This window comes from Aedes aegypti, chromosome 1 (assembly GCF_002204515.2).
Source record: "Aedes aegypti strain LVP_AGWG chromosome 1, AaegL5.0 Primary Assembly, whole genome shotgun sequence".
Lineage (NCBI taxonomy): Eukaryota > Metazoa > Arthropoda > Insecta > Diptera > Culicidae > Aedes > Aedes aegypti.
Window position 1 is genome coordinate 268,755,606 of NC_035107.1, and position 12,187 is coordinate 268,767,792.

The 12,187-nt window shown below is 39.0% G+C and overlaps 1 protein-coding gene across 1 annotated transcript; it reads right to left on the reverse strand.

The window, feature by feature from the left end:
- Positions 1–2,626: 2,626 nt before the first annotated feature.
- LOC5573335 lies at positions 2,627–4,248 on the reverse strand. Its single transcript, XM_001654505.2, has 5 exons — positions 3,761–4,248; positions 3,353–3,704; positions 3,192–3,296; positions 2,982–3,137; positions 2,627–2,912 (listed from the first exon to the last, which is right to left on the reverse strand). The coding sequence occupies exons 1-5, from the start codon at positions 4,240–4,242 to the stop codon at positions 2,853–2,855; spliced, it is 1,155 nt and encodes a 384-aa protein (XP_001654555.1). The 5' UTR covers positions 4,243–4,248; the 3' UTR covers positions 2,627–2,852.
- Between the last annotated feature and the right edge of the window lie 7,939 nt (positions 4,249–12,187).

Genomic DNA, 12,187 nt, shown 5'->3' on the forward strand with positions numbered 1-12,187 from the left:
GGTTCGAATCCCACCGGTCGAGGGTCTTTTCGGGTTCGAAATTTTCTCGACTTCCCAGGGCATAGAGTATCTTCGTACCTGCCACACGATGTACGCATGCAAAAATGGTCATTGGCATAGTAAGCTCTCAGTTAATAACTGTAGAAGTGCTCATAAGAACACTAAGCTGAGAAGCAGGCTCTGTCCCAGTGGGGACGTAACGCCAGAAAGAAAAAGAAAAATAAGTGTGATCAGCGGCTCCGTTTTGCTCAAAACCTATGAGCTTGTTATGATATAAGTTGTCTCTAACCGAAGGAACAAGTTTCCTCCTCTAAAATCTGTTATAGGCCTCCATATTTATTTTTTATTCAACTTTAACAGAAAATAAAGGCATATCAAACCTATAAGGCGCAAATGCCCTCACAACTATGACCCTGGCAACATATTTTATTGTGATCATGAAAAACACGTTCTCTAAGAACTCCTTCATCCTCTGATACCGAACAAACTAAAATTTTCAACAATAAAGTGTGGTTTTTGAAAGTGGAAAGTTTATCATCAGAGTATACGACAATCAGACGCTGTTTCTAGCTTTGGGCGGACAAAACCTTTGAACTATTACATTATTTAAGATAGTAAGAAAAATTTTACAAAAATTGTCCTGGATAGCGAAGTTGTGTCAGAATATACTACAATAATCAGAAATTACATTCACTATCAAAAACAATGAAAATAACGCCTGCGGATGCTAAATTCACGTTCAAACAATTTTCGCATTTTATTTATGGGCCATACTGTAAATAACTAGTCTTGTGCGTTTTTGATAATAGTTTATTTAGAATACAATACTTGTCACTTTTTTAATCATAAAAACGACGGGCTGCATTTGACGTTGACGTGACAGCGGAATCTGGGTTGCATATGACGTTGATATTTTTCCTCATCGCGAGCCTCTCTCCTCAATAGGGCGATATTCAAAACTTAAAAGATGGCTCTTTTTCAGTGGTAGTAAAAACGAAATTCTGAAGCAAAGGAAGCACCATGGAAGATGAACTAAGCACAAAAAGTTATGTATTCACATTACGCTTGATTTCTAATCACTACTTTTTCGATCCAGGTTCGTGATGGATCATTAAAATAACCAAAAGGGCCGCTATGGAAAGCATAGATAGCGCCACCGTAGCCTTGTGTGTTTGACAGAACAGCAATGCTGTCACAATGTTAAATCCCATATACAGTGGCGCCTTTGTTTTGGTGCGGTAAGCACTTGCAAAAACTACCTTCAATGATCCATTGCTAGTAATTTACGTTTTTCATTATTTTCCATACGTTTTGACAGTTTTCGACTACCATTCTTCCATGCGCTTGTGTTTGAAGTTTGAGAAATTTGAGAATCCAGCGTAGCGCGATCAGTGAGTGGAATACACTCATCAGTGTCGCCGCTCGGCGGCCAGCGAGAGAAAACTGAATGGTCGAAAGGTTGTTGTCCGTACTTTTTACAGTCGTTCCCCTATTGTTCTTCGATCCAAATTATTACTGATCGATATCAGAGCCAGACAAGTCAATTGGGATGGGGATGGCGTGTGTACCTCTGCATCCCCACAATCACCATGGGTGTTGATTAGTGAAGGAGGATTTTTTATCTGGGAGTCACCATTGGGCGGTGATGCGATCCATGGATAAGGAGGATTCTTACTTAAAACGAGTTTTGCATTTTTGTAGAAGATTAAAAAAGTACGTCGACATTAATGATGTCGAACTTTGAACAGTTACTTTTAGTAATGACAAAAAGAGAGGTATGGGTATATTGCAACTATATGAAACAGGAATAAGGGTTAAAGTCAACACTAGTGTTAGTTCACGGTATGAAAAATGCTATGATGACGAGTAGGGTAGGCGTAAGACAAAACTGCGGGATCTAGTGTAACTTAACCTGAACTTTACGAAAGCCTCCGAATTCCACCGATCTGAGATACGAACCGAACACGCTGAGAAAATATGATTTGACGATTTTTCTCTCACGGAGGTACAATATAAAAGAGCCCAGATTGAAACCCATCTTCTTAATAGTTGAATAGAGTCTTGTCGCCATGCTGGTCACCAAATAGATATTATAATAGTAGTAAAATTGTAATAAATGTATGTAGTGTGAAACGTTTAATAAAGTGACAGTTTTAAAGGTGTAGAGAATTAATAAACCGTGTAAAGTGTACGAAAGATTTTGTGTGATTGCTGTGATAACTGAGTGAAAGAAGTTCATCATCGAAAAGCTTTCGAATCGGAGAACGGAACCCGTTTAGCAATAAAGGGAATACGCGATTCTTTCACCCAACAAAAGCACGCTAGGCGTTGAGGATCTATTCAAAACGCTATTTTCGGTGATCACAACATTGGTGCCGTGACCAGGATAGCGTTCCGTGATGCATAGCAATACCATTCAAATAATTCTCCAATCAATAATTTGCTTTCGGCTTTCGACGAACTTGTTGGGCACGCAATTCACCAAAGAAACTTGTATCACCGTGCTTCAACATTTGAAGCGCCAAATTGAAACCTGATTTCGTATTATTTCATTTGTTTCCATTTTGCCTAGTTCCCCATATGCACCTCAAGCTTGATATAATCTGCATAACATGAAAAACCAATGTATAATTCTCAGATTGTATTTGCCTTACTTCATATGCAAGATTAAGTTATTCCACAAAACATTCATACATAATTTTATAAGTATAAATATTGCCATGCTTGTTCAATTATGAATGAATGGATTGTGGTAGGTGATGATGGATGTTGGTGCTGAAAAGGAATTAAGTATGCCTAAACCTGGAAATCATGGTTCAGTGTATCATTGACTGTGATTTGAAGAGTAGATCCTACTGGGCGCCATAAACCTGACGCAGTACAGCAAAATACGACAAAGCAGTTCTCAATGCCTACAAAAGAGTGGAATTCAGGAATTTATTGAAAAAAAAAAATATGTCATTGTAATATCCTGATCATACCATGCCAAATGTTGTACGATTGACGGGAAAATATTTCCCCGTTGTCAGCATCACCATCTTTTGCGATCTGGTCAACGCAAATAGGATGATTCGTTGTTCGCTTACTGATCGCATGTACCAATGTGTTCCATAGAATGCTTCTGCGACTAATGTGCTCTGAAAATATGCTTCAGTAAGTGAATTTCAATCAGGATAGTTCTAGCTACTCACCGAATACATGAGTTCCGTTCCGAGCATGGAGTAGACGAAAATGTGAAAAAGGATGTACACCAAGATTACCAACATTTTAAGCAGTAAATCACGGTCGTTGTTTGGCTACGATTGAATGTTAAGCAGGATCCAAGAAAAAAAACTTCATCGATTATACTTACCAAAGAAAGCGACACCATTGTCACGCAGAGATTCAAAATGCACATTCCATACAGCATCAGCATGAAAACGTTCAGCGACTTTTCCAAAGCTCTAGCACTTCTGTATGCAACCTCATGCAGCTCTATTATCTCTGTAAGCTCCTCGCGTCGTTTTACATCCTCGACAAACTCATTCAGGCGCCCAATTTTTAAGCTTATTATTTTCAACAATCCAGAAACTTTATGCAGCAAGCTCCAAGAGATGCAATGGCTTGACACCAAGAATAGAATCACATACGACATAGAAGTTAAGTTTATAACGACGGTTATGAACCACAGCCATACGTTGGCTTGATAATCGAAAAGAAGGTAACTGGAATGTAACTATTTATAGTTTTTTCATCAGACATTCTTTCACAAATTCCATACTCAGCCTCGAACACTCCTCGTAATGGTGGTAAAGCCCCAGTAATAAAATATTTTAGAATGATCGTAACGGGTATTGACAGGAAGTAAGGGCCAGCTAGTGCCACCTCGCCTCCAATATATCCTTTGAAAATCCACTCCGAGAACGTTTTCAATTTCCTGATTACTCTTTGAATATCTCTGTATGGATCCGTTGAAACTGTTTCCAGGCTTGATTGTATTTCGGAGTACGTTTCCTCGATCAACGGACGATGCACCAAGGCGATCGAGGCTTGCGGAACGGCAATACCGATGATGAGGATTTCCGCTAAGTTCCTCACGAAGGTAACGAAGTTGGGCTCCTGTCTCATGATGTACACCAGTTCAGGAATTACGATCCAAAACAGAACCACACCGATCAGACAGATGGCCTGAGTTGGGCGGAAAGGGCGATCGGGGTGGCTCCAGTATCCGACCATTCGGAGATATGCAATTGTGAGGTTCATTGTTTGGACTGATCTGTTCAAATGTATGGCAAATGTTTATAAATGTAAGTGACGGTGAAGATAATGCAGCACAATAATAAGGCATAGGGTAGAAGCACAAATTGTCGACTCGTGGTTCTGCAGTGTGGATTTTTTTGTTATCAAGCAATTACGAATATTTCCGTAATGGGCTCGACGAGTAGATATCGAAAATAAATGTAGGATGTTTCATTAGAACCCGAGATGGCGGATTAGAAAACAATATAACGGCTTCCGTTCTGAAAATATGCATATTGTATAAGTTTTTGTATGATTCTCACTAACTGGAAGTTGCCTGCTAGTATTCTGGTAAGTCATCTTGGATTTCAAAATGTTTATATGAAAGTTTTTATTCTACAAGATCAAATATGTCGAAGGCATCATGCAACTGAATGATTAGGATCTTGGGTAAACACCTGGGAGGGAGAAACCGATACGAAATTTATGTACGTCAAGGTGAGCCGAGATTCTGCTGTCACGAACAGTCACTGTGAGCCCAGATTTAAAACAATGGACAAACATAATAAAAGCACGTAATTGATTAAAACATATTTTTGCATTTTATCAAATGTGACAAAAAATCGATTGAAAAGCTATTCATGCTTATTCAAAAGTAATGTCACAATAGCACCTTTTATTCTGATTGAATATAAAGTATTAAAATACGCATAATTTTACTATTTCCAATAAAAACGAAAATGAAACGCATAGAAAACTTTGGCCCTTTTTCCATGTTTGTCCAGAACGATCGAAGGTACACAACAAAAGAAAACTAGCGATTTTCATCAAGTCTGCCTTGATTGTCGTTGGCAAGCTGGAGTTTTTTTATTTCATATTTCGTGTGTAGAATACATGAAATTTCCGAAATCGATTTTTTTTTTGATGCCAGATGTCTTAGAAATGCATGAAACGTCGAGATCTATTTGTTATTTGGAAAAAAAATTTTTTTTTGAAAAAATCGACCTTTTGGGACTTAGTAAATTTTTGAGTTGGGGGAGTGAATTGAATTTGAAATGAACGATTTGAATTCAATTGCTGAGAAATTCAAGGCAAGAGTGTTGAAACATATCCTATATCATTTTTGGCCACTGAAAGCATATTATATGTAATATTTCATTAGGGTGGTTCATTAACTTTCCATTAGGGTGGTCCTTTTTGTTAAAAAAAAATAAATAAAATAAAAAATAGAATTTTTATTGAATATTGAAGACAATAGTATTGAAACATCTCTCACATTATCGTAAGCCATTTTCTACATTTAATATGTGGTATTTTATTAGGATGGTTCACTTATTTTCCATTAGGGTGGGCCTTTCTGTCGAAAAATCATAATTTGAATGGGATATTAAAAACAATAGTATGTTATCACCTCTTTCATCATCGTAGGGCATTTCCTTCATTAGATTCGTGATATTTTTTTAGGATGGCTCACTTATTTTCCATTGGTGTTTGCCGAAAATTAAAAAAAAAAAATCAAGAAATTTTGAATTTGATCCTTTTTTTAGCACAATAGTATTTTAACACCTCTTTAATGATCGAAGGCCATTCTCTTCATTTTTGTTTAGAGAGGCTTTAAATTCCTCTGAATTCATGCTCCTCTAGTTCCATTTGATATGCGACATCATCGTAGGACACTGTTAACATATTTCATTAGGGAGTTTCTCTCATTTTCCATTAGGGTGCATCATTTTTCGTATAGTTTGAAACCATGATTTCTCGCAAAAGTCTCGTCCACTTTCCTTAATTATGGTGTCATTGTAAAAATTTCAACCTTAATATCTACAGACCGAAAGATTACGGTGTGGACTACTACATAATATTTGCGTTATGTTCGACGAAAAATGTAAAGGTAACTTAGTTAACAACAAAAGAGTTTTCTAGAAAGCCTCTCATTGTTAGAAAGGTCCTTTTGAAAAGTCCGAACCAGTTTGGAGTCCTCGTCTCATACAAAACCCGCTTGCTACTTCGTGATTTCAGATGCACTCATCTCAGAGATCAAGCATTGAGCCTCAGTGACCTTTCCAATTCAGTATTGCACCATCTGTGCAAGCTCAGATAAAAAAATATAAGAGTGATTGGTGAGAAGGCTCTGAACTGTAACCTCGGAGCCCTTAAGATGGGGAACTGTTAGATTTTGCAATGGTTGTAGTAGCAATAAGATAAGCAACGAAAGGGAGAGAAAAGGAATTGTGATATTTAAAAAATATCATGTTGGTTGTTTTTGGTACATTACATCGCATATATTTCCTAAATTACATCTGATTTGTTTGGACTTTTATACATTTGCTGCAGGAACTCTGAAAATATTCTTGGAGAAATTCCCAGAGGAACTCTTAATGAATTCCTAGAGGAGCTTTTAAATGAACACCGAAGGGATTCCTGGAAAAAACTCAAAAATTATTCCTGGAGAAACTCCGAAGTTAATCTTGAAGGAATTCCGAAGACATTCTTGGGGGTATGCTCAGAGTAACTCTGGAGAAACTATCGACAGAGCTCTTGAGGATTTTTCAGAGGAAGTCTGGAAAAATTCCTGCAGGAACGCCGTAGGAATTGCTGCAGGAACTCTGAAAATATTCTTGGAGAAATTCCCAGAGGAACTCTTAAGGAATACCTGGAGGAACGTTTAAAGGAACACCGAAGGAATTTCTAGAAAAACTCAAAAATTATCCCTGGAGAAACTCCGAAGTAAATCTTGAAGGATCTTGAGGATTTTTCAGACGAAGTCTGGAAGAATTCCTGCAGGAACTCCGTAAGAATTGAGAAGAAAATCCGGGAGGATCTCCGAAGAAATTCCTGAAGGAGCTTGAAGGAATTCCTGGGAAATCTTGAAAGAATTGCTGTAATAAACCCCTGCGAAAATAACTGGAGTCCGAAGGAAGTCCTGGAGAAACTCAGAAGTAAATTTTGAAGGAATTCCAAAGAAATTCTTGGGGATATGCTCGGAGTAACTCAGGAGGAATTTCCGGCAGAACTCTTGAGAACTTTCCAGAGGAAGTCAGGAAGAATTTCTGGAGGAGCTTTTAAAGGAACACCGAAGGAATTCCTGGAAAAACTCAAAAATTATCCCTGGAAAAACTCCGAAGGAAGTCCTGGAGAGACTCCGAAGTGAATCTTGAAGGAATTCCGAAGAAATTCTTGGGGGTATGCTCGGAGTAACTCTGGAGGAATTCCCGACAGAACTCTTGATGATTTTTCAGAGGAAGTCTGGAAAAATTCCTGCAGGAACTCCGTAGAAATTGCTGCGGGAACTCTGTAAATATTCTTGGAGAAATGTTTTCAATATCCCATTCAAATTATGATTTTTCGACTGAAAGGCCCACCCTAATGGAAAATAAGTGAACCACCCTAGTAAAATACCACATATTAAATGTAGAAAATGGCTTACGATAATGTGAGAGATGTTCCAATACTATTGTCTTCAATATTCAATAAGAATTCTATTTTTTATTTTATTTATTTTTTTAACAAAAAGGACCACCCTAATGGAAAGTAAATGAACCACCCTAATGAAATATCACATATAATATGCTTTCAGTGGCCAACAATGATATATGGGATATTTTTCAATACTATTGCCTTGAATTTCTCAGCAATTGAATTCAAATAGTTCATTTCAAATTCAATTCACAGTCCCAAAAGGTCGATTTTTTCAAAAAAATTTTTTTTCCAAATAACACCAGATCTCGACGTTTCATGCATTTCTAAGACATCTGGCATCAAAAAAAAAATCGATTTCGGAAATTTCATGTATGTAGATTTTTCATGGGTCAAAAAAGCCAAACTTTGACCGCTTTGGGGGTCCACTTAATGAAGTCCGATTGAGCTCAAATTTTGCATGGGGACTTTTTTCGATGAGACAAAACTTTTGAGCACTACCATTTTTTGAAATTCGAAAAATCGTTTTTCATTGGCACCCTAATGCACAGTAATGGAGATAACGCGGATCAGCTTCAATCATTGCGACACCACACAGCAACCACAGACAAACAGACGTAACACTTAGAACAAATCTCGATCAAAATCATAGCCACGAAGACATATACGCCCAATGCTAAAATCGGTGTGTTTGGCCGACAAGCCAACAGATGGCGGTAGTGTGTAAACGTCAAACACGAACAAAAATGACGCGAGCGCTGCAGGTGGCGGATTAGCCACCTACAATATTTTTGAATCGACCGTTAAAAAGGTGGTCGATGGACAATGATGAAAGTGTGACGTCTGTTTGTCTGTGCAGCAACTGTTGTGGCACTAAACAACGGAAGCAAAGTGGAATGTTGCGATTATAGCTGAGCCGTATCGAGTGCCGCTCGATAATGCCAACTGTATGGCGGACAGCACGGGAATACCGGCGATACAGATGATGAGTAGGTTCCCCATCCAAGAAGCGGTTTCTAGCGCCAAAGAAGGATTCGTAATCGCGAAAGTCAATGGTGTCTACGTAGGTAGCTTCTATGCTGTTAGAGGAATTGACCAATGAGCTTGTCAGTCGGAAGCCAGCACAAATAGGAGTCAACTTCAATGCAGGCTACAGCTTGCTGGAGGCCCTGACATTGCTAGATCGCCAACTGTTCAATGACGAGGTACCGTTAGAACATTTAGGAAAAAATGACGAGAATCTCACATGATGCAGCCAATCGCTGGAGGGCAACTTGAACTGGAGGGTCAGTGAGCAGTATACCCATAGCGATCATCAGGCAATCCGATTTGCCATTGGCCGACGGGACTGCGCGGCAACGCACGACTATCGTGCATCAGTGGAAGACGAAGGCCATCGACAAGAACTTTTTCGTCGAAGCACTTCGTGTAGACAGCGATATCCCGGATCTCTATGCAGTGGAGCTGACAAGGACAATGGTTAGGGCGTGTGACACAATAATACCTAGAAAACGGAAACCACCAAACAAACGGCAACCCATATACTGGTGGAACGAGGCGCTCTGCACTCTTCACGCCCCTCGTCTTAAAGCCAGGAGACGATATCCAAGAGCAAGACACGAGGAAGTCCGAGAGGAGCGGAGAATTGTGTTCCAGCAGCTCTGGCTTTCCAACGTGAGATTAAAGACCGGAACGCGCAAAAATTGGTCCACTTCAAATTGATGTATTTCTATTGAAAATGCATATAAAAAACCTGAAATGCTGCATTTGAAAATCGAGTTGTATATACCAATGGTTGCTATAATCATTTTTCACCTTTTGCTTTCCAGTTTTCAAAATAACGTCCAAGTAAGAGGAGCAGCGCCTTAAAAACTTTGCTCGCGCAGCAAAAGGATCCGAAGTTCTCCCACGAAACTTATGTGAAGGAGGATTTCAAGCCGCTTTCGAGACAGGAGTTTAATACCGCAAAGTTTTATTAGGCAAAGGAAAAGTGGCTGTAATCAAAACAATCAAACAATCGAAATTCCCAAGTGGCAGCTAGCATTCTTGTGCTGTTCTGGCTTGAATTGGCGAGGCGCCACTATGGAAAAAAGCAATCGAGTGGTACGATGCAAACAACCTGTTTTGGTACCCAAAGAGCATAACCCTCCCAACAGCCCAGAACTCCGCCATATCGAACATTATTGGAGCTTGATCAGGTGTAATTAAAAAAAAAAAGATTTATACAAAACAGGCAGCAGTTTAGGGCCCAAGTAAAAATGATGCTAAAGTCAAAACTAAAAAAAAACCAGTTTTCGTTAGAATCGACAAATCGAAGAAAATAAAAACACACAGCTCTTTTATTGGACAAATAAAACAGCTGTGTGTTTATATTTTTTTTCGATTTGTTGGTTTAAAAGGAGAAAACTGCTTTTTCAGTTTTGATTTTTGCACCATTTTTACTTGGGCCTTAAATCAAACTGGCGTTCGATGACGAATATGGTCGATCACTGTGCAAAATAGACCATTTCCGTCATTTTATTCAATGGCTCATATGCTTCTTGTTATTTTACTGAACAAACTTTCCCAAGGAACCAAAGTGTTTTGAAGCCTCTAACTATTGGAAAACAATGAAAAACTGGCTGGACGTTAGTTATCCTCTCGGTCCCCTACAATTTATTTTACCCCGAGAAAACGCAGACCCCTTTTTACCCTATGAATTTGCCAGCACGGAAACAGCCACCACGTCCACCAATGCTTCGGTTATGACCGTCAACGTCACATGCTTCCTTTTCATCTTCTCCGGCACCCGGGGTACGCTACATGGTTCTACCAACTTCTACAGTGTGCAAGGAGTGTGCTGCTCAAACAGAACAGATGATCCGGAATATTTTCAATTTGATGCAGCAACAGCCGCGCAAAATGAAAATTTGCTTACGCAAAGCGCAAATCTTCCGGCTCATCAGCCAACAGTTTGATCAGATATTTGTCAGCATGAATAGCAATCAATATATATATATATATATGCAGGCATTGCAAAGTTCGCTCTTATTTGATTTTGAAACACGATCAAAGCAAGCGACACAAAACATCCCATCTGTTGCGGTCCGTGATTAGTAATGTATCGCAAGTTGTATTGCGCATTTCTTTCACCACTGGACTATCGCAGAAGTTTTTAAAAGTGCGGAATTGCTAATAAAAGTGCGCAATTTCATCAAATCGGGTAGGTGTCTTCGGGGGACTTATTCTTCGTAAATAAAAGAAAAAGTGCTCTGAAGACACCAACAGGATTCAATGCAATCCCGCACCTGGGCATTTTTTTAAATTATCGGACAGGTTTGGGCCGGAGGTTCTCCGATTTGCATGAAATTTTCACCAGAGGTAGAGCTCGTGGATACATGACCAAAAGTGAAATTCAAAAAATTTATAGTGGCCTATTTTTCCGGAAAACTCTAGATGAATTTTCACGATTTCTCTATATACCTCAAACTTTGAAAATTCATATCTCCTGAACTATGCATCGCAGAACAAAAGTTTTTTAGTGAAATCGAAAGGAAATTTTCTCAGCAATCTATTAAAAATATAAGAAGAAAAACATTTCTCGGAAAACTTTTCACCGTGGAGAAAATTGTCGGAAAAAATGCGAAAAAACTATCGTCTGTATCATGAAAAATTTTCAAAAAAATATGTTTTGTTTCATCAATCCATACTCGAACTTTCGTCCATAGACGCCAAAGTGGTATCTTTTACCGTTTAGGCGACAGAACTGAAAAACCGATGACCACCCGCACGCTTCCCATAGGAAAATGTGTTCTATTGTGGGCCTCATAACCGTGCGCTAACGGCGGCAGTAATTTACACGCATTGTAAGTGTAACACAGTAAACCATCCTTTCCTTTCCAGTCAGAAGAAGCTTTTCGTCAATCGGACCACTCTCCTTTGGTCAGTTGGGTGTTTTGTGTGCCCTTCATCAGCAACGTTATTTAGTATTAAAGCTAACAGCCTCTATGAAAGCCGCACGGGAAGTTCTTGTAACAATCAATCATTATGGTAACGTTTGAAGAATCAAATCTCAAGATCCACTTTCTTTGAAATCTTATGGATATATTGCTAATATGTTGTTTCGGCCAGGACATCTTTCCTACATTGTGTCTTTTACGATACAACGGACGGCAAATCAAGCGAACGACTTCACTTTAACAGATTTATTACCACTGAGAGGCAGCATGCCTACTCGGTGGAGAAACGAAAGAAACTACATCCTTACAAATTCAATGGGTGCGCCTTATATAGGCACACGATACGGCCAGACAAAACATACAATAATTATTCATTACGCGCGTACGCTTCTCAATACAGTTTGGCGCGCTGTTGGGTTGGCGCCAACTGTAGAGGCTGCAAGCTGACTGGCAGTGGAATATTCCACAGCAGCCATCAATGGAACCACAGATAGCGTCCCTGAGTGTTATACAGTTGATTGATATTATATACATGCAAATACTATACTATATTCTTCCAAGGAACAATCAAAATTTATATCAAATATATCACTTTGTATAGAAAACAAAACTGA

Bases quoted from the DNA above. Each gene is read 5' to 3' on its own strand.
- LOC5573335 (XM_001654505.2), bottom strand. From the start codon at position 4,242: ATGAACCTCACAATTGCATATCTCCGAATGGTCGGATACTGGAGCCAC. The intron at 3,705-3,760 runs GTATGGAATTTG...GTTACATTCCAG, and splicing joins CGAGGAGTGTTCGAGGCTGA to TTACCTTCTTTTCGATTATC. The intron at 2,913-2,981 runs GTATGATCAGGA...ACTCTTTTGTAG, and splicing joins ATCGTACAACATTTGGCATG to GCATTGAGAACTGCTTTGTC.